The sequence below is a fragment of the Vulpes vulpes genome, chromosome 2 (assembly GCF_048418805.1).
Source record: "Vulpes vulpes isolate BD-2025 chromosome 2, VulVul3, whole genome shotgun sequence".
In the NCBI taxonomy this organism is placed as follows: domain Eukaryota; kingdom Metazoa; phylum Chordata; class Mammalia; order Carnivora; family Canidae; genus Vulpes; species Vulpes vulpes.
Genome location: NC_132781.1, coordinates 127,163,997 through 127,187,689, shown reverse-complemented (window position 1 = coordinate 127,187,689; position 23,693 = coordinate 127,163,997). Strand labels below are relative to the sequence as shown.

The 23,693-nt window shown below is 36.9% G+C and overlaps 1 protein-coding gene across 2 annotated transcripts in view; it reads right to left on the bottom strand.

The window, feature by feature from the left end:
* DDX4 (DEAD-box helicase 4) overlaps positions 1-23,693 on the bottom strand; it is an 80,867-nt gene that overhangs the window by 39,977 nt on the left and 17,197 nt on the right. For both annotated transcript variants that reach the window (XM_072749945.1, XM_072749946.1), the window contains 3 exons: positions 7,957-8,034; positions 3,826-3,903; positions 2,158-2,205 (listed from right to left, as the gene is read on the bottom strand). In XM_072749945.1, coding sequence (XP_072606046.1) covers positions 2,158-2,205; positions 3,826-3,903; positions 7,957-8,034 — 204 coding nt within the window. The remainder of the gene's footprint in view (positions 1-2,157; positions 2,206-3,825; positions 3,904-7,956; positions 8,035-23,693) is intronic.

The window sequence follows — 23,693 nt, the reverse complement described above, 5'->3', positions numbered from 1 at the left end:
TAAATAAATAAATAAATAAATAAATAAATAAATTCCTAGAAAAAAAATAAAATAAATTAACTAATTCCTAGAATCCACACCTAGAGATGTTTATCAGCAACAAATAAATAATTTTTCAAAGTTTAAAAATATGTTAGTAATATGACTTTAAGTAATAACTTTAAGCTTTCTGGAAGATTCCAACAAAGCCACATTTGGGGATTACAGAAACAGTTTCAAGAGACCTTGCTACATGTCATTAGTGTTTAAAATCCTAGACCTTTATGTCATAGTAATGACATCAAGTATCTAGAAAGCTTAGAAGATACCAGTTAAGTTCCTATGCAAAAGTACTAATCTACTTAACAATTAATATTATTTTAAAGAAATAACCCAGGGCTCTTGTTGTAGGCTCCTACTTGAAATGAAGTCAACAAATACCAAATATTTCCTAAAGAGCCATTTAATATTGACAACTTTCCAGGAAGGAGGCTTTAACACTACAAGGGAGCTTAACAGGAAGGAAAGAATTTTGGAAAGCTTGGCCATCCCTGGAATAATGAGGACAGCTAACATTTATTGCCTTATATAAGAAAAATCTACAAATTAATTTGAGATCTGACAAGGACAAAGGGGTCTCACAGTGTCTTTGTCCAGTTATTCCCCTAAAACAAACTTATATTTTGACCCCACTGGAAATTATAATAGGCAAATGACATCAGGTGAAGTTGGGTGAAGAGTACAATTGCATTAGGAGAAGGGGAAGGAAACTCTCTACTATTTTTCTAACTTGTAATGAGGCTCATACTATTTCAAAATAGTTATTAAAAAAAAGAATTTCTGTAAAGTTAGGAAATAAAGCCAAGCACAAACAAAAAAGAAATATCATCCCAAGACTAGCTATGACCATACATTATTACATGAAAATTAATTATAGAAAACATACCAAATATACATAACATGCAAAGTATAAATCCTTAAACATATAAACATAAATAACATGATACATTAAGTATATTAAATATATATTTAGTATGTAAATATATTAGATATCCAATATAAACATATTTATATACATAACTTTTAAAATAGTAATAACACAGAATTCAGTATGGTTTAGCACTGTTCTAAAAGAATAACATGTACTTTTTAAATCTTCACAACAACCTTGTAAAGTAGGTATTATTCTTTCTATAAATAGAAAAAATGAAATACAGAGAAGCTTAATATGTTTTTTCAAGGTAACATAACTGAGAGGAGGAGAATTTGGGTCTTAAACCTACAGTGTCTAAATCCAAAATTAAAGGTCTTTATCACTAACTAAACCAGCTGGAAGAAATGAGACTGCAGGGAAAATAACCACAAAAGACGCTATTTGTGTGTAGAATAAAAGCTCTATCATGATATCAGAATCTGTTCCTCATCTTGTCAACAACGATTTTAAGAATGAATGAATGCTTTTTAAATATAGGTTCCAAGGTCTCACCCAAATCTACTTAATCTACTTAAAAGCACTATTACTTACTATAATCTATCTTCTGATAACATTACTCTACTTTCATCATTCTCTGTATTCCTCCAAACCAGTTGGTTAGTACCTTTGCCAGAAATGTCCTGATTTCAACAGTCATCCGCATTCTCATGAATCTTTTCCCACTGTTAAAAATTACGTGAGGCTGAAGAGGGACCTGCATGTCCTAAATTGTATGTATATATGGACATGGAGTTTTGTTCTTTCCATTATCCACTTTTTCTTAAGGAAAGAAACCATTCAAAAGTTGCACCTCACAGATTAACTAAGGCAGGCTGCAAAAGGTCAAACTAGGACACCTGAATTCTTGGTTAAGGCTCTGGCTATAGCTGCTTTATATATTTTTTTAAAGATTTTTATTTATTTGACAGAGAGAGAGAGAACAAGCATGTAAAGGGAGAAAAAGGGTTCCCACCAAGCAGGGAGCCCAGTGTTGGGCTCAACCCCAGGACTCTGGGATCATGACCTAAGTCAGAGAAAGATGCTTAACCAATTGAGCCACCCAGATGCCCCTACAACTGGCTTTGTAAAATCGGGTTTAAATAAATTAGAATTGAAAAAGACTATGACACTTAATCTTAGTTTCTCTTTAGCATGTACTCTGAACATTACATTTTAAAAGCTACTACAAAAAACATTGAACTCACCTCTCCAGAAACCAGAGCTATCACCTTCTTCAAACTTATTTGCAAAACCTACACAAAAGAGAAAATTAAACTTGTAAACTTCTGACAATTACCTATACCTCTATGGTAAACCAAAAAAAAAAAAAAAACCAAACAAACAAAAAAGGGACTGCTAGTTATGATGAGCCTTTAAAATAGGATAAACCACAAAGAACTATATATATAAACACTGAAAGAAAACCAACACAGGTTGGATTATGACTTCTGCCTTGTGTCAATTAATGAAGGTAAAATGTCCAGCCAATGTTGTATTACCTCGAATGTCATATGCTTCTATATACAGATGGTCAGAATAGGGGTATATATATATCAACATAAACCCTATATATTTTCTATTCAAAAGATCAAAGTTTTTAAAACCTTATAAATTAACTCAATCTCTTGATCCGCCAGTGGACAATACCAAATTATAATATAATCTTCAATAATCCTTCCCATCTCAATAATAAGGAAATTCTTCCAACATTTTTTGTTAAAAAAAATTTTTTTTACATCTTTCATTTAGCTCTGCTTTCAAATTTCTCATATAATAAAAACCTGTATCTAGATTTATGTGTCTCTGGAGCATACAGATACATCTCTAAAATTAATTTTAAATGCATTATCAGTAGTATTTCACAAAAGTATTAAATGTTGGATCTTAAAAAAATGATCTTTAGTGCAAAGATATTCAGAGTAATATTCATTAAAATTAAATGTCCCGGGATCCCTGGGTGGCGCAGCGATTTGGCGCCTGCCTTTGGCCCAGGGCGTGATCCTGGAGACCCAGGATCGAATCCCACGTCAGGCTCCTGGTGCATGGAGCCTGCTTCTCCCTCTGCCTGTGTCTCTGCCTCTCTCTCTCTCTGTGACTATCATAAATAAATAAAAATAAATAAATAAATAAAATAAAATTAAATTAAATTAAATGTCCCTATAAGATGGCTGTCAATCAGTATTTAAGCTAAATTATAAAATATTAAATGTATTAAGTCATGGTTTCTGCAATACAGAAACCAATTACTGTCTGACATATTAAATTTATATGCAGAATGTATACATAAAGCTACTTAATATCGCAGGTTCATAAATCTAACATCCCTTTTAGCACAGAAATTTAATACATAATTATGATACAAAAATAAGTACCAATAGGATTAGGTGACAAAAAAAGGTTTTCCTTGAAAAGATAAATAATTTCAAAATAAAAACAATCTGTACAGAAAGAGTATATTACCATGAAACCTAAATTTTGAGTTATTTAATCCATTTCAAGATTTGCAATCTTTCAAGTTGGTTCAGAAAAGGATTATTCTATCTACTTCCCTCTACAACTGCCCCTTCCCTCCATTCTATCCTCTTCAACTGCTGGGTTTCCAAAATGCTTCAGAAGTCTTCCACCTACACAGTACTGGTCTTGATCTTAAATTCTGCATCAGTTCTGATATACAGTTTTTAAAGTTTTTAAGGAAGAAAAGAACTTCAAAGCTTCTACTCGTTCTTTGTTCAATTAGATGAAGATTCAAATTTACCTTTGGAAGTATGTAAGATGGATCTCTTACTGGGAGGCACAGGGGAAGGGAGTCGAGTACAGAAAAAAAAACTAGGGTTCACTCAAATTGTGATTATAAAGTATCATAAGCAGTTTACCTCTGTTTCCAAAACTCTTTCCAACTCCAAAACCACCCATTGTAGATGTATTCTCTCTTTTATTAGACTCACCAGCATCTGAAAATGTTCAGAGTTAAAACTCTTTAGAACATAAAATTAACTGTCACCAAAAACTAGGAATTAAATGAATCTTTGGGATTACTTAAAAATAAAATCTTTTAAGGGGGAGGCGGGGCACCTGTCTGGCTCAGCTGGTAAAGCACGCAACTCTATCTCAGGATGGTAAATTTAAGCCCCATGTTTGGTGTAGAAATTACTTAAAAATAAAATCTTAAAATGAATGAATCAATCAATCAATCAATCAATCTTTTCTGTAAAGGGACTTCCAAAGATAGGCAGAAAGTAGTACAGAAACTTATAAAAATAAAATATCCTGCAACTTCTATTTTAAAACTCTTGAATTGGGGATCCCTGGGTGGCGCAGCGGTTTGGCGCCTGCCTTTGGCCCAGGGTGCGATCCTGAAGACCCAGGATCGAATCCCACATCGGGCTCCCGGTGCATGGAGCCTGCTTCTTCCTCTGCCTGTGTCTCTGCCTCTCTCTCTCTCTCTCTGTGGCTATCATAAATAAATAAAAATTTTAATAAAAAATAAATAAAAAATAAAAAAATAAATAAATAAAACTCTTGAATTATAATACCAAAGTAAAAACATAAACATACTACTGGTGAAATACAGCTTTCTACTACTACTTGTTACTTAACTTTTTACTGGGAAATTCAACTCTGTGATTTTCTGTATACTGAAACCTCACCCTGAAGAAAGCCACTTATTTATGCTTCTGCATGGAAGTCCTGCTATTGAAAATTTTATACTCTTATCCTGTTGTGGTTTTTTTTAAGATTTTATTTATTTATTCATGAGAGACACAGGCAGAGGGAGAAGCAGGCTCCCAGGGGGCTCCCAGGAATCTGGGATCACGACCTGAGCCAAAGGTAGATGCTCAACCACAGAGCCACCCATGTGCCCCACCAGAGAGCCACCCAGGTGCTCCTCTTGACCTTTTTTAAAATTATTATTACTTAATCATTTTGTTAGCATTTAAATTGCTCTCAATCTTTCTACTTTTAAAACTCAAATTAGGAAGGAACTACACAATAAAGAAATAAAAGCTGAACTACCACTTCCTGAGTCACATCTCTACCACTCCGGGTCTTTCCTTATATTATCCTTGTGAACTTTATCCTCACAATGATGAGCATCCAACATTTTAACTCATACCAAACTATTTGCCATACTCCACACTGTTAACTTCTAATATTTTCTACCTTCCTACACACTGGTCCTTAAGCAAGGCATTCCCTGCTTTTCTATTTTTCCTATCAAAATTCTTTTCACTCTGCAAAACCCCATTTCAAAGGCCACCTCTTCTATGAAGTCTTCTTTCAGACTTCAGTCATAATCAATCCTTCCTCCACATTCCCACAGCATACTATCACTTACTTTCTTTGTGTTTCTCTACCACTAGTTAAGAATTTTGAAGACAGAATTGCTATGGCAAGAAGCATAGCTATTTAAGTCAAAAAACTGGACAAAAGACATATAAACTTATATAAACTGACACTTTAAACTATCACTAGAAAAATTTAAAGCATTTTCTTGTGGTCTTCATAAATTGTGTCTTACCTAACTATACAATATCCTAATACAGGGAAGTTAAAGATCTACAAAACTCCTCAAGCCACGTGCAAAATTGTGTATGAGCAATTATCTGTATTTTCATCAGATTCTAAAGATGTGTATGATTCAAGAAGTTAAAGCTATTTAGGTCATACTTCACAGAACATGAAAAGTGATCAATTCTCTATTATGAGCAATTAAGGGTCAGTTTCTTTCTTTCCTTTTTTTTCTTTTAAGGAAGGATCATTTTCAAAAACAAATTGCTAGCTACACAAGCTCTGAGAAAAAATATAGAGGTTGAAACTAAAGTATTCCATTAACAATAAGGGAAAGGAGTTATATTCATTGGTCTATGAATTTCCAAGATTATACGTAGTACAATGATAACTTTTTAAAGTATTAACATTCAGCCAAGAGTTTTGATCAGAAGATTAATGTGTTTTTCAACCTAACACATATGAAATTAACAGTGTGTAGTAAAATCGGTCCCAGTGACGGTTTTCTCATTTAAAAAGCCTTTATTTTAAAAAATAAATATAAAAATAAATAAAAAGCCTTTATTCAGAGATACAGGCTTCCAGTTACAGAATGAGTAAGTCACACAGATAAAAGATATCTCATAGAAGATACAGTCGTTGGTATTGTTAATAATGTTGCATGGTGACAGATGGTAGCTATACCAGTGATGAGTATAGTTGTGGAATCGCTACGTTGTATATCTGAAACTAATGTAATGCATTGTGCATCAACTACACTTCAATTTAAAAAAAAAAGGAAAAAGCATTCAATTAATGCAAAACTTTAACAAGATATATGAATATACTTTCTGAATTTGAAAATTTTAAAATACTTAATTAAAACATTTCTGGGGAGCCTGGGTGGTTCACTAGGTCAAGCATCCATCCAACTCTTGATTTCAGCTCAGGTGATTATCTCAGGGTTTTGAGATGGAGCTTCCTCTGTGCTGGGCATGGAGCCTGCTTGAGATTCTCTTGCACACCCTCTGCCCCTCCCCCCACTTCCTCTCTAAAAAATTTTAAAAATTGTAAAGGCTTTATTCATTAGTATTTTGAAATCCGCATCAAAAAGTGTCACCTAGGGGATCCCTGGGTGGCTCAGCAGTTTGATGCCTGCCTTTGGCCCAGGGCATGATCCTGGAGTCCCGGGATTGAGTCCCACATCAGGCTCCCTGCGTGGAGCCTGCTTTTCTCTCTGCCTATGTCTCTGCCTCTCTCTGTGTCTCTCATGAATAAATAAATAAAATCTTTAAAAAAACAAAAACAAAAAAAGTGTCACCTAAATTAAATTCTAAAATAAGATTTTAAAACATCTACTCTAAAACACATTTTTTAGAATACATTTAAGTATTAAATGTTCCTCTAAGTGTAATATTCAGGTATTTATTATCTCTAATGTTATTAGTAACCAACAAAACCCCCACTTGAACCTTTTAGCAAATCATCAATGTCTCTTACTATGCAGGCTTTAAAAACACAATAAAAATGCATATTTAAAGAAATTATTTCTTGGGGCAGCTCAGCTGGTTAAGCATCTGCCTAGGACTCAGGTCATGATCTTAAGGTCCTAGGATTGAGCCCAGCCCTGCATTGGGCTCCCTGCTCAGCAGCAGTCTGCTTGTCCTCTCCCTATGCCCCTTACCCCTCTTGTGTACTCACTGTACTCTCTTTTCTCTCAAATAAATAAAATCTTAACTGAATCTAAACAAGAAATAAAGTTTTCCAAGTATTAAAGGAAATACCATACAACAATCTTTAATGTCTCCAATGAATAAAAATACCTAGAGATAAAGTTTTTCAATTAACATCCAATGAATTCAAGATTAAGCATTATGTGTATTTAAAACTACCAATTAGCCCTAACTTATGACACCCTGTAAAAGAAATAAACAGTCATGTGGATTTTTAAATAAATTTTAGGTTTTAATATTTTATGGCACTATACTAAAACATAAAGTAAAATACTTTCAGCATTGTAATATCAAATCTAAAAATGGACTGTAGGAAGGTATTTTGCTATATTATTACCTGTCAAATCAAGTAGTTGTTCTAAAAATAAAAAGTTCCAAGTTTGGGGAAATAACCTCTTAATACTAATAAACTTACAGAAATGCTTCCATATTGCCTTTTCTTGAGAAATAAAAACTTAAAAGAGAGACCCTTCCTACCCTAATCTCTGAAGTTTTTACAAACATTCTCCTGCCAATTGTTGGATATCAATAATCATAAACACATCAAGAAATACCCCTATAAATCCATCCTTAACCAATGTAGTTTATCAATTTAACTCCTACTATCCCAAAGGAAAAAGCAAAAAGGAAACTGCTAAGTGAAAAAACGATAAACTCATTATTCCAAAGTCTACTGTGCAGTGAGTTACAACAAACTTAGCTTTGCACTAAACAGCTATAATAGTTTCTATTCTTTCCACCACTGAGCAGTTAGTAAGATTATGGAAAGACAAATATACTTACCTCTGTTTCCCATACTCCTCCCTGAGAGAAATCCACCTCTCATGAAATGATCTCTTCGAGAAGGTCCATCATTCATTTCTGAATCAAGTAACATTTAAAGCAAGTCAAAAAGGTATCTTGTGGTACAAACATTAAACCTTTTCAATGTGCCATCCCCCATGATAAAGGAAGAATTCTATAAATCAATAAAGACAAACAGCCTAGTAGCTTTAGACAGGTAGTTCTCCAAAGGAAAATTAAATGATGACTAAATCTTACCCAGTTAAACAAAATGGAAATCAAAGGAAGAAGACAGCTTTTTTCAATCATATGACTGACTGTAAAATAGTTTTAAGTTTGCTAATACCAAAAACAGTTAAGGGCATAGGGAAACAAGCACAAATCATATACTATAGTAAAGCTACAAATTAGATCTTGATCCTAGCTTTAAAAGAACATGCTTTTTGAATGTATATTCATTTCTTCTCTGGATAAACAAACCAAATTGTCACACAGAAATTAAATCAGTACTTAAATCTCTGCATCATGGCCTAGTTGCTTTTTGTTTTGTTTGTTTGTTTGTTTGTTTGTTTTTTTACAGGCGAGCTCTACCAAACTCTCAAACAAATCATTCCAATGACATATAACCCTCCCAGGAAACATAAAGAGGAAATATTTCCCCACTCATTTCTACCAAGTCAACACAACGTTAACAAGGACAGAAGAAAATCTCTTTGACTCACAAGTAGATGCAAAATCTCCATAAAAATTATTAGCAAAACAAATCCAATAGGAAATTAAATAGATAGAACATTATGACCAACTGGGGTTTATTCCAGTATGCAAGGATATTTTAAACAACACAGCATCTTAAAAAGGTAAGTAACAACATTAACATATCAAAATGAAAAAAATTATCTCTACAGATAAAAGTACATGAAGTAACTCAACATGGGGGCACTTTGGTGGTTCAGTCCAGTTAAGCATCTGCCGTGGGCTCAGATCATGATCTCAGAATCCTGGGATCAAGGCCTGTGTCCGGCTCTCTACTCAGCAGGAAGTCTGCTTCTTTTTTTCTCTTTCTCTCCTTCCCCCCTTCCTCTATCTCAAGTAAATATTTTAAAAAGCACTTTAAAAATAACATGATTTATGACAAAAATATGTATTAGCAAACTAAGAGGTTTTCATGGCAGCTCTATTCATACTAGCAAAAAGGAAATAATTCAAATGTGAGTCAAGAAGAAAATAAACATAGTATGACCTGTTTGGCTAAAAAAATTAAAGTATAATAGATCTAATTAAACAAAACAAAGTACTGTCTCCTTCAAAAAAAGCACTCTACATGGTATACAACTTTACACTTTACAAAATTACTTTACATTCATCACCTCATTTGATCTTTATCCTTATAATAACCCTGTTAGGAATGAGGGTAGGTATTGCTGAGTTTGTTTTTAGAAAAAATTAAAACCCCAAAATAACAGAACCTATATGTGCTAGGCCTAGAAAGCAGGATTTCCATCCCAAAACTGTGCTTAATTATACCCACTGCAAAAACAATTTAAATGATCTGAACTAGCAGCAGACATAAGGAAAAAAAAAAAGAGTAAGCTAACACCCAAAAAGAAAAAACTTAAGATTCAAGTAGTTTATTACCATCAAAATAAAATTATGTGACAACTAAAACAAGTGGTCAAATTCAAGATAGATAATTGTTATCACATGTGCACAAGAAAATCATCATTTGACCACCACAGATACCAGGCACTACACTACATTAGGCCTTTGTATATATTAACTAGCTTATTTAACACTTTAAAATGTAAGAGCTATTATCCTCATTTTTAAAATGAGAAAACAAAGTTTAGAGAACCTAAAGTTTAGAGAAGCAACTTCACCAAGGTCATCCAGCCAGTATGAAGACTGGACTTCAATTTGAATCCAATCATCAGACTTAAAGCCCTACTTACTGAAGACCTGTATACATTCTCCACAGTACATCTATAAGAGAAGCACCTTACCATCTCTAGATGGTAAATCAAAGGACAAACTTAAAAATAATCTTGGACAATACCCCATTAGTCATTCAAATCTGAAAAGTAAAACACAGGAAAGATACAAATATTTTTAAGAGTTAAAGGAAACAGCATGCAAAATTTTTTAAAATCCCAAGGTATAGTCTAAAAATGATGGTCCAAAAACTGAAGATTCTAATAAAGAATTAATTCATCTTGTCTTCTTTGCTTTTAGCACGCAGTCAAAAGGAAATAGGCAATTACTCTCTTTACGTTTAATTTTTTTAGTAGTTTTAGGGATTGCTGCTCTCACTTTCATTAATTTAATGATATGCCATCACTGAATTTTATCAAGTTCAATCCCCATCATAATAAATACATCATTGGAAAAATATCAGTAAAGAAGTCCATGATACTAATAAATGATAGAGTATAGCTATTTATCTTTGGTGCTCTGAAGCCTATCAAAACAAAACAAAAGAAATGAAAATAAACTCCATTTAAAACGAAATTAGATTAATGGAAGCAATTCCCACCAAATGACCACATGTAATTACATTCAGACCAGATTCAGAAAGGAGCAAATTCTGAACTTAAAAAAAAAAATCCACATATTTAACCACCAAGAAAAAGAACAAGAACTAGAAGACTTTAGTTCGAGCTCTAATCCACCTGTGATCTTCCAATTTTCATCCAGCATCATCTGCTTAACCCAAAGTGGAAAGGGTAAGAGAAGATGAAAAAGACTCAGTGGCAAAAAGTTCTGAAACAACTTCTCAGTATTTAGGGCTGCCAGCTGTCCTAATCTCTAATGCCCTTCATTATCTCAAGTAGCTCAAGGACTACACATTTATAAATCATCAACCTTCAGTCTTCCAACCAGAGATCATGTAATTATAAAAATAATGTGCACAAAAAATGCCTGGAAATCTGGTTAAAATGTAGATTATGATATAGTAGTTGTGGGTGAAGCATTAGAGTCCGCATTTTTTTTCCAAGTTTTTTTTTTTTATTTGAGAGATAGAAAGTCCATACAAGCAGGGGGATGAGGGATGATGAAGGGCATAGAGAAAAGCAGACTCCCCGGTGAGCAGGGAGCCTGGCATAGAGGTCTATACCATGACTCTGAGACTATAACTTAACCTGAAGGCAGACAGATGTTCAACCAACTTAGCCACCTCTAGATTCTGCATTTCTAAGTTCACAGGTAACACCAATGCTACTGGTCTGCCAACAATATTCTTACATCCACCAAAAGACATAACAGAAGTTTACAAAATAGGAAAATACTGTAAACTATCCACATGCCCATTAATACAATGGATGGCATTTGTATATGTCCTATGTTATATCCATAAATAACCTACAACTATTTCCAATAACATGGAGAGAAGCTTAAACACAAGAGAATTTAATGTATGGTTCCAATTCTATATAATTTGTATATACAGGAAAAACTTTATGCTGCTAGAAATTAGAATAGCAGTTACTCCTAGTCAGAGTGATGGTTGCCTTGAACGAGGGTTTTTAGAGTTCCACTAATGCTCTGTTCTTGATATGGGTGAACACGAAGGTGTATTCACCTTGTTCAAATCCAGCGACCTGTACATTTATGATGTATGATGTATACCTTAAAAATACTGAATCTGGCAGGGCAAGAAGGTGGAAGAGTAGGGTCCCCAAGTCACCTGTCCCCACCAAATTACCTAGATAACTTTCAAATCATCCTGAAAACGTACAAATTCGGCCTGAGATTTAAAGAGAGAACAGCTGGAATGCTACAGTGAGAAGAGTTCTCGCTTCTATCAAAGTAGGAAAACGGAAAAAAGTAAATAAAAAAGCATCCAAGGGGGAGGGACCCCGCAAGGAGTGGGTCGAAACCCCAGTCCCAGAGAAGCAGGAGCTTTACCAGTCTTCCCAGACGGAAAGGCGCTTGCAGGGAACTCGGGCAGGATCCCAGGAGGGGCAATGGAGCCCCCCAGGTCCCCTGGGTCACTAACAGAGGAGATGCGCCCCTGGGGAGAGTGCGCCACACTTCCTGAGCCGAGCTCCCTACAGGGCTGGAGTGCGCGCCCCACGGGGCCCAGGGACAGCTCAGGTGGAGGCTCCGCACAGAGGGGGCTGCATGGCCCCAGGAGCCCGATTCCAGGGGCGGGCGCAGACCCCATAGCCCAGAGCACCAGGGGACACAGCCCAAGATCCAGCGCTCCCCCCGGGACATGCAGGGGCAGGGAGGGCCCAGGACAGCAAGGATGCTCCTGCCCCCAGGCGCCCCGGAGCTGTGCAGATCGGCGCTCCCGCCCCCGGAGCATCCAGGACCCTGCGGACTGGGAAACTGTGGTAGTTACTACAGGAGCGGACTCCAGACCTGGAGAGCTGGCCGCTGCCACTGTTGTTGTTCCTCCTGGTGTCACCTTGTGCCTGGGACTGAGCAGGGCCGCCAGGGAGCAGGGACCTCCCAGGATAAACAGCTCTCACTGAGCCGTGCACCTGGCAGTGGGTGGGGCAGCTCCCCCAGGTGCACACACCTGAGAATCAGCACAGCAGCCCCTCCCCCAGAAGACCAGCTTAAAAGGACAGGGGAAGATCAAGTTCTTGACCAAGCAGCACTGGAAAGTTCCAGGGGAAGTCTAGGGACTTACAGTATATAGAATCACAGGATACCCCTCCTTTGTTTTTGTTTGTTCCCCCCCTTTTTTTCTTTCTCTTTTTCTTTTTCCAGTACAACTTGTTTTTAGCCACTCTGCACTGAGCAAAATGACAAGGAAGAATTCACCACAAAAGAATCAGAAATACTCCTCTCTCCCACAGAGTTACAGAATTTGGATTACAATTCAATATCAGAAAGCCAATTCAGAAGCACAATTATAAAGCTACTGGTGGCTCTAGAAAAAAGCACAAAGGATTCAAGAGACTTCATGACTGCAGAATTTAGATCTAATCAGGCAGAAATTAAAAATCAATTGAATGAGATGCAATCCAAACTGGAGGTCCTAACGACAAGGGTTAACGAGGTAGAAGAACAAGTGAGTGACACAGAAGACGAGTTGATGGCAAGGAAGGAAGCTGAGCAAAAAAGAGAAAAACAATTAAAAGATCATGAGGAAAGGTTAAGGGAAATAAATGACAGCCTCAGAAGGAAAAATCGATGTTTAACTGGGGTTTCAGAGGGGGGCTGAAAGGGACAGAGGACCAGAAAGTGTATTTGAACAAATCATAGCTGAGAACTTCCCTAACTTGGGAAGGAAAACAGGCATTCAGATCCAGGAGATAGAAAGAATCCCCCCCCCCAAAAAAAAAAAATCAAGGAAAACCGTTCAACACCCGACATTTAATAGTGAAACTTGCAAATTCCAAAGATAAAGAGAAGATCCTTAAAACAGCAAGAGACAAGAGATCCCTAACCTTTATGGGGAGAAGTATTAGGTTAACAGCAGACCTCTTCAGAGACCTGGCAGGCCAGAAAGGGTTGGCAGGATATACTCAGGGTCCTAAATGAGAAGAACCTGCAGCCAATACTACTTTATCCAGCAAGGCTCTCATTCAGAATAGAAGGAGAGATAAAGAGCTTCCAAGATAGGCAGAAACTGAAAAAAATATGTGACCACCAAACCAGCTCTGCAAGAAATATTAAGGGGGAACTCCGTAAAAGAAAGAGGAAGTCCAAAGAATCCACAAAAACAGGGACTGAATAGGTATTATGATGACACTAAATTCATATCTTTCAATAGTAACTCTGAACGTGAATGGGCTTAATGATCCCATCAAAAGGCGCAGGGTTTTAGACTGGATAAAAAAGCAAGACCCATCTATTTGCTGTCTACAAGAGACTCATTTTAGACAGAAGGACACCTACAGCCTGAAAATAAAAGGCTGGAGAACCATTTACCATTCAAATGGTCCTCAAAAGAAAGCAGGGGTAGCCATCCCCATATCAGGCAAATTAAAGTTTATCCCAAAGACTGTAGTAAGAGATGAAGAGGGACACTATATCATACTTAAAGGATCTATCCAACAAGAGGACCTAACAATTGTGAATATTTATGCCCCGAATGTGGGAGCTGCCAAGTATATCAATCAGTTAATAACCAAAGTTAAGACATGCTTAGATAATAATACACTTATACTTGGAGACTTGAACACAGTGCTTTCTACAATTGATAGATATTCTAAGCACAACATCTCCAAAGAAACAAGAGCTTTAAATGATACACTGGACCAGATGGATTTCACATATATTTACAGAACTTTACATCCAAACGCAACTGAATGCACATTCTTCTCAAGTGCACATGGAACTTTCTCCAGAATAGACCACATACTGGGTCACAAATCAGGTCTTAACGGATACCAAAAGACTGGGATCGTCCCATGCGTATTTTCATACCATAATGCTGTGAAACCAGAACTAACCACAAGAAGAATTTTGGGAGGATTTCAAACACATGGAGGTTAAAGACCATCCTGCTAAAAGATGAAAGGGTCAACCAGGAAATTAGAGAAGAATTAAAAATATTCATTGAAACTAATGAGAATGAAGATACAACTGTTCAAAATCTTTGGGATACAGCAAAAGCAGTACTGAGGGGGAAATACATTGCAATACAAGCATCCATCCAAAAACTAGAAAGAATTCAAATACAAAAGCTAACCTTGCACCTAAAGGAGCTGAAAAAGGAACAGCAAATAAAACCTTCACCCAGCAGAAGAAGAGAATTAATAAAGATTTGAGCAGAACTCAATGAAATAGAGACCAGAAGAACTGTGGAACAGAACAACAAAACCAGGAGCTGGTTCTTTAAAAGAATTAGTAAGATAGATAAGCCATTATCCAGCCTTATTAAAAAGAAGAGAGAAAAGCCATTATCCAGCCTTATTAAAAAGAAGAGAGAAGATTAATAAAATCACAAATGAGAAAGATCACCACCAATATCAAGGAAATACAAACGATTTTAAAAACTTATTATGAGTAGCTATATGCCAATAAATTAGGCAATCTAGAAGAAATGGATGCATTTCTGGAAAACCACAAACTACCAAAATTGGAACAGGAAGAAATAGAAAATCTGAACAGGCCGATAACTGGAGAGGAAATTGAAGCAGTCATCAAAAACCTCCCAAGGCACAAAAGTCCAGGCCAGATGGCTTCCCAGGGGAATTCTACCAAATGTTTAAAGAAGAAACCATACCTATTCTACTAAAGCTGTTCAGAAAGATAAAAAGAGATGGAATACTTCCAAACTCGTTCTATGAGACCAGCATAGCCCTAATTCCAAAAACAAAGACTCCACCAAAAAGGAGAATTATAGACCAATATCCCTGATGAACACAGATGCAAAAATTCTCAACAAGATACTAACCAATAGGATCCAACAATACATTAAGAAGATCATTCACCATGACCAAGTGGGATTTATTCCCAGGATGCAAGGCTGGTTCAACACTCATAAAGCCATCAATGGTGACAGATCATATCAACAAGAGAAAAAACAAGAACCATATGATCCTCTCAATGGATGCAGAGAAAGCATTTGACAAAACACAGCATCCATTCCTGATCAAAACTCTTCAGAGTGTAGGGATAGAGGGAACATTCCTCAGCATCTTAAAAGCCATCTATGATGGGATCCCTGGGTGGTACAGCGGTTTGGCGCCTGCCTTTGGCCCAGGGTGTGATCCTGGAGACCCGGGATCGAATCCCACATCAGGCTCCCGGTGCATGGAGCCTGCTTCTCCCACCGCCTGTGTCTCTGCCTCTCTCTCTCTCTCTGTGACTATCATAAATAAATTTTAAAAAAAAGCCATCTATGAAAAGCCCACAGCAAATAAGATTCTCAATGGGGAAACACTGGGAGCCTTTCCCCTACAGGAACATGACAGAGATGTCCACTCTCACCACTGCTATTCAACATAGTACTAGAAATCCTAGCCTCAGCAATCGGGCAGCAAAAAGAAATAAAAGGCATTCAAATTGGGAAAGAAGAAGTCAAACTCTCCCTCTTCCCAGATGACATGATACTGTACATAGAAAACCCAAGACTCCACTCCAAGATTGCTAGAACTCATACAGCAAATCGGGGGTGTGGCAGGATACAAAATCAATGCCCAGAAGTCAGTGGCATTTCTATACACTAATAATGAGACTGAAGAAAGAGAAATTAAAGAGTCAATCCTATTTACAATTGCACCCAAAAGCATGAGAGACCTAGGAATAAACCTAACCAAAGAGGTAAAGGATCTATACCCTAAAAACTACAAGACACTTCTGAAAGAAATGGAGGAAGACACAAAGAGATGGAAAAATATTCCATGCTCATGGATTGGAAGAATTAATTAATATTGTGAAAATGTCAATGTTACCCAGGGCAATTTACACATTTAATGCATTCCCTATCAAAATACCATGGACTTTCTTCAGAGAGTTGGAACAAATCATCTTAATATTTATTTGTGTGGAATCAGACAAGACCCCGAATAGCCAGGGGAATATTAAAAAAAGAAAACCATAGCTGGGGGCATCACAATGCCAGATTTCAGGTTGTCCTACAAAGCTGTGGTCATCAAGACAGTGTAGTACTGGCACAAAAACATATATCAATGGAACAGAACAGAGAATCCAGAAGTGGACCCTCAACTTTATGGTCAACTAATATTCAGGAAAGACTATCTACTGGAAAAAAGACAGTCAACTATGGTCAACTAATATTCAGGAAAGACTAACTACTGGGAAAAAGACAGTCTCTTCAATAAATGGTGCTAGGAAAATTGGACATCCACACGCAGAAGAATGAAACTAGACCACTCTCTTGCACCATACATAAAGATAAACTCAAAATGGAATGAAAATCTAAATGTGAGACAAGATTCCATCAAAATCCTAGAGGAGAACACAGGCAACACCCTTTTTGAACTTGGCCACAGTAACTTCTTGCAAGATACATCCATGAAGGCAAGAGAAATAAAAGCAAAAATGAAGTGTTGGGACTTAATCAAGATAAAAAGCTTCTGCACAGCAAAAGAAACAGTCAACAAAACTAAAAGACAACCTACAGAATGGGAGAAGATATTTGCAAATGACCTATCAGATAAAGGGCTAGTATCCAAGAACTATAAAGAACTTATTAAACTCAACACCAAAGAAACAAACAATCCAATCATGAAATGGGCAAAAGACATGAAGAAAAATCCCACAGAGGAAGACATAGACATGGTCAACAAGCATATGAGAAAATGCTCTGCATCACTGGCCATCAGGGAAATACAAATCAAAACCACAATGAGATACCACCTCACACCAGTGAGAATGGTGAAAATTAGCAAGACAGGAAACAACAAATGTTGGAGAGGATGTGTAGAAAGGGGAACCCTCTTGCACTGTTGGTGGGAGTGTGAACTGCCACCTGTGTGCCAAACTGTGTGGAGGTTCCTCAAAGAGTTAAAAATAGATCTGAAAATAAAATATAAAATATAAAATATAAAATATAAAATATAAAATAATAAAATAAAATAAAATAAATAAAATAAAATAAAATAAAATAAAATAATAAAATAAAATAAAATAAAATAAAATAAAATAAAATAAAATAAAATAAAATAAAATAAAATAAAATAAAAAAATAGATCTGCCCTACAACCCAGCAATTGCACTGCTAGGGATTTACCCCAAAGATACAGATGCAGTGCAATGCTGGAACCCCTGTACCCCAATGTTTATAGCAGCAATGTCCACAATACTCAAACTGTGGAAGGAGCCTCAGCGTCCATCAGAAGATGAATGGATAAAGAAGATGTGGTACATGTATACAATGGGATATTAGCCATTAGAAACGACAAATACTCAACATTTGCTTCAACGTGGATGGAACTGGAGGGTATTATGCTGAGTAAAATAAGTCAATTGGAGAAGGACAAACATTATATGGTCTCATTCATTTGGGGAATATAAAAATTAATGAAAGGGAATAAAGGGAAAGGAGAGAAAATGAGTGAAAATATCAGTGAGGGTGACAAAACATGAGACACACCCAACTCTGGGAAATGAACAAGGGGTAGTGGAAAGGGAGGTGGGCAGGGGGTTGGGGTGACTGGGTGACGGGCACTGAGGGGGGCACTTGGAGGGATGAGCACTGGGTGTTATGCTATATGTTGACAAATTGAACTCCAATAAAAAATAAAATAAATAAATAAAAATAAAAATACTCAATCTGGGGACACCTGAGTGGCTCAGAGGTTGAACGTTTGCTATCAGCTCAGGGTATGATCCTGGGATCCTGGGATCCTGGGATCCTGAGATCAAGTCCCACATCGGGCTCCCTACGGGAAGCCTGCTTCTCCCTCTATGTCTCTGCCTCTCTCTGTCTCTCATGAATAAATATATCTTAAAAAAAATATATTGAAACTGTGTGTGCACCATGCTTCAAAAAATTTTTTCTTTTAAAAAAAAAAAAGAAGAACCTGGCCTAGACAGATATGTGGACAAAGGCAACTAAACTTTTTTTTTTTTTTTATGAGAGAGAGAGAGAGAGAGAGAGAGAGGCAGAGACACAGGCAGAGGGAGAAGCAGGCTCCATGCACCGGGAGCCCGATGTGGGACTCGATCCCGGGTCTCCAAGATCGCGCCCTGAGCCAAAGGCAGGCGCCAAACCGCTGCGCCACCCAGGGATCCCCCTAAACTTGTAATAAACAGGTGATTTACATGTTCCATAAAAAAGATAAAAAGCATAAAACCAAAATTGAATTAGAACATGAGAAAAGAAAACTAGAGGCCAATCTTAGTTAATTCAAAAGCACTAAAAAGGGGTGCCTGGGTGGCTCTGTCAGTTAAGCATCTGACTTGATTTCAGCTGAGGTCATGATCTCAGGGTCGTGAGACTGGGTTCAGCACTGAGCATGAAGCCTTCTTGAGATTCTCCTTCTCCCTCTCCCTCTGTCCTGGATCACCCTACCCCTGGCCTGCACACTCCTTTTTTCTCCCCCTAAAAGAGAGAGATCTGGCTCCTTTAAATAAAAGTACTAAATAAGACATCTCATTTCATTGAATACTGCAATAAAATAGCTATGCAGGGCTTATCCAGGAACACAAAATTAGTTCATGTTTAAAGAATATTAGGAGATTTAAAGGAACAACAGAAATCTGGAATTCAAAAAAAGGGCATTTGTTAACATTCAACTGCCTTTTCTTTTTTTATATTGAGAGAAAGAGAGGAGGAATGGAGCAGGGAGAGGAGAGAAAATCTCAAGCAGGCTTTCCCCACTGAGCACAAAAGCTTGACATGAGGCTCGATTTCACAACCCTGAGATCATATCCTGAGCCAAAATCCAGTCAGACATTTAACCAACTGAACCACCCAGGCACCCCTTCACTGCCATTTCTAAACAAATCAAGTATTTGAGCAGAAATAGAAAGAAACTTCCTTAGCACAATTAAAAAATCAACTAAAATAAGCCTAAAGCAAACATTATATTTTAATTCTAAAAATTTTGGAGCATTCTCATTGAAGCGAAGAAAAGTCTAAATGCTTGTTATTTTTACTATTATTTAGTGAATGGTAGGTTTTATCCATTGCTTTAAGACAAAAAAAGAACAGGGGGCACCTGGGTGGCTCAGTGGTTCAGCTTCTGCCTTCAGCTCAAGGCGTGATCCCAGAGTCCTGGGATCAAGTCCTGCATCATATTCCCCACAGAGCCTGCTTCTCCCTCTGCCTAGGTCTCTGCCTCTCTTTCTCAGTGTCTCGCATGAATAAATAAAATCTTTTTTAAAAAAAAAGACCAAAAAATGACAAAATTGTGTAAGAGATGAAATTTGCATCACATATCAATAGCGAAAGGACAATATTTAACAAGAGTGCGGGGAAAATTGGGTTATTTTATGTGGGAAGAAAATAGGTTATTTTACATCATATTCAAAAAATGGATTCAACTGTCTACTTAAAAATGGTTAAAGAGGGGGCAGCTGGGTGTCTCAGTCCGGTCTAGAAGCTGACTCTTGATTTCAGCTTAGGTCCTGATCTCAGGATACTGAGATAGAGCCCTGCATCGAGCTAGGAGAGTAGTCTGCTCCTGACTCTATCTCTCTCTCTTCCTCTGCCACTCCTCCCTTCCCTCAACCCCTGCTCACATGCAAGCACATGCTCTCTAAAAATAAATAAATCTTTTCTTAAACAATGGTTAAGCAGGGAAAACAACTTCAACTTCTTAAAGACTATTTACAAAAACCTACAACTAACATCATACTTAATAGTGAGAAACACAAAGTGTTTCCACTAAAATCAAGTACAAGTCAAAGATGTGCCTTCTCATCACTTCATTATCATACTGCAGGTTCTAGCTAAAGAAATAAGGCAAGAAAATGAAAGATCCACATACTGGGAAGAAAGAAAGAAAACTGTCTTTTTTCACAAATAACTGATCACCTATGTAGAAAATCCAAAATAATGACAAAAAAACTCCTGGAGCTAATAAGCAACTATAGCAAAAGTGCACAATGCCAGATTAGTAGACAAAACCAATTGCTTTCCTGTGTACCAATAACAAACAAATTTACTTTGAAAATAAAAATATATTACCATTTATACTAGCACTCAAAAATGAAATAGGTGGGTATTAATCTAACAAAATGTATAGAAGATCTATTTGAGGACAACTATAAAACTGTCATGAAAATCAAAGGATTAAATAAATGGAAAGATATTTCACACTCATAGATAGGAAAACTCTTTATTGTCAAGATGTCAATTCTTTTATCTCTAGATTCAAAGCTAACCCAATCAAAATCCTACCAAGTTATTTTGTGGATATTGACCAATTGATTCTAAAGTTTATATGGAGAGTTTACATTCAATACCTTGAATAGCCAACATAATATTGAAGGAGAAGAACAAAGTTGAATGGCTGGCACTACCCAATTTAAATACTTACTCTAAAGCCATTATGATCAAGACAGTATAGTATTGGCAAAAGAATAAACAAATCAATGAAACAGAATAGAGAACCAAGACCCATGTAAGTATGGTCAACTGATCTTTGACAAAGTAGCAAAGGCAATACAAAGAGCAAACACAGTCTTTTCAATGAATGGTGCTAAAACTAAACATCCACATGAGGGGGGAAGAAAGAACATAGAACCAACCTTACACCCTTCACAAAAATTAACTCAAAATGATCACAGATCAAAAGAAAAGAAAATGGATCACAGATCTAAAGACACATGTAAAACTATAAAACCCCTGGAAGATAACATAAGAGAAACTCTAGATGACCTGGGGTATGAAGATGACTTTTTAGATACAACACCAAGAGCATAATCCATTAAAGAAATAACTGATAAGCTAAACTTCACTGAAGCTAAAAACTCCCACTCACTAAAATCTTAAAAAGAGAGAGTGAGGAGGTTAGTGCCTGGGTGGCTTAGTTGGTTAAGTGTCAGACTTGATTTTTGGCTTAGCTCATTACCTCAAAGTTAGGGGATCCAGCCCAACCTCAGGCTCTGCTCTCAGCATGGAGTCAGCTTGTGCCTCTCCCTCTGCTCTTTCCCCTGCTCTTGCTTGCTCACTTGCTCGCTCTCTCTCTCAAGTAAATATAATCTTTAAAACAAAAAACAAAAACAACTTCTACTCTGCAAAAGACAATGTCAAAATAATGAGAAAACAAGCCACACACTAGGAGAAAATATTTTTGTAAGACACATCTGATAAAGGACTATTCGCTAAAACACAAAAGGAATTCTTAAAAACTCAACAATAAGAAAACAAACCTAATTAAAAATGGGTCCAAGACCTTAACATCGGAAAAATGCAAATTAAAACAATAAAGTACCACAATTTGCCTTTCTGAATGTCCAAAGTCTCTAACACTGACAATATCAAATACTAGCAAGGCTATTTAGCCACAGGAATTCCTATTTATTTCTGATGGGAATGTAAAATGGTATGAATATCTTGCAAAGCAGTTTGGTAGTATCCAACAAAACTAAATATACTCCTACCACATCATCCAGCAAAGTATCCTCATTGGTATTTACCCAAATGGGGTGAAAACTTATATCCACACAAAAACCTGCACATGGGTGTGTTTCTAGTAGCTTTGTTTCTAATCACCAAAACTTGGAAGCAACCAAGATACCTATTGAGACAAATGAATTAATAACTGTTGTACATCCAGACAACAGCATATTATTCGTTGCTTTGAAAAACAAACAACTGGGGGTCCCTGAGCGGCTCAGCAGTTTGGCACCTGCCTTCGGGCCAGGGCGTGATCCTGGACTGGTGTCCCAGGATGGAGTCCCACATCGGGCTCCCTGTGTGGAGCCTGCTTCTCCCTCTGCCTGTGTCTCTGCCTCTCTCTCTGTCTCCCATGAATAAATAAATAAAATCTTAAAAAAAAAAATGATCTATCAAGCCATGGAAAGACATGGAGGAAACTTAATGCATATTACTAAGTGAAAGAGCCCAATCTTAAAAGCCTATATATACTATATGATTCCAAATGTATGAATTCTGGAAAAGGTGAAACGATGCAGACAATAAAAACATTATTGGTTACTAGGGGAAAGAGAAGGGGGAGAGATAGATAGGCAGAGAACAGAGGATTTTTAAGGCAGTGAAAATTCTTTCTGATACCATAATGATGGAAACATTCATCCAAACCCACAGACTATACAATACCAAGAATGAGCCCTAACGGTGAACTACAGACTTCGGGTGATTATAATCTATTGCTGTAGGTTCCTCAATTCTAACAAATGTACCATTCTGGCTGGGGATGTTGATAATGTGGGAGGCCATGCAGATGTGGGATAAGTGCATATGGGAAATCTCTATGCTTTCTCCTCAATTTTGCTATGAGCCTAGAACTGCTTTTAAAAAATGAAGTCTTACTTAAAATTTTTTAATTTTAAAAAATGGTTAAAATGGTAAATTTTATGTTATGTTTATTTTACCATAAAAAAAACCTTCATTCATACTATATGCATTACATTCTGATTTGGCTAGCACTCAAATAAATATGGTTACCATGAATTAAAAAAAAAACATTCGGATGATTAAAAGCTAAATGTGAAAGGTAAAACTCTAAACATAACATAGGAGATTACTTCTGACATAGAGGTGAGGAAGAGCTTCTTAATTAAAACTGCAAAAGCAAATCAGAAAGCAAAAATACTTAAGCACTTCAAAAGAAAGTTTTTGATCAGTAAGGCAAATCATGGACAAAGACGACAGAAGAGCATAAAATCTAAAATACAGGAGGAGTGTGTACCAATCAACAAGAGAAACAGAGCATGAATAATAGAAAAATTCTCTAAAAATATGAAAAGGGGGGATCCCTGGGTGGCGCAGCGGTTTGGCGCCTGCCTTTGGCCCAGGGCGCGATCCTGGAGACCGAGGATCGAATCCCACGTCGGGCTCCCAGTGCATGGAGCCTGCTTCTCCCTCTGCCTGTGTCTCTGCCTCTCTCTCTCTCTCTGTGTGTGACTATCGTAAATAAATAAAATAAAAATAAAATTGTAAATGCTTAAAAAAATAAAAATAAAAATAAAAAAATAAAAATATGAAAAGGCAACTTATAGAAGTGGAAACATACAATAATAACAGCACATGAAGGGGGATCCCTGGGTGGCGCAGCGGTTTGGCGCCTGCCTTTGGCCCAGGGCGCGATCCTGGGGACCCGGGATCGAATCCCACGTCGGGCTCCCGGTGCATGGAGCCTGCTTCTCCCTCTGCCTGTGTCTCTGCCTCTCTCTCTCTC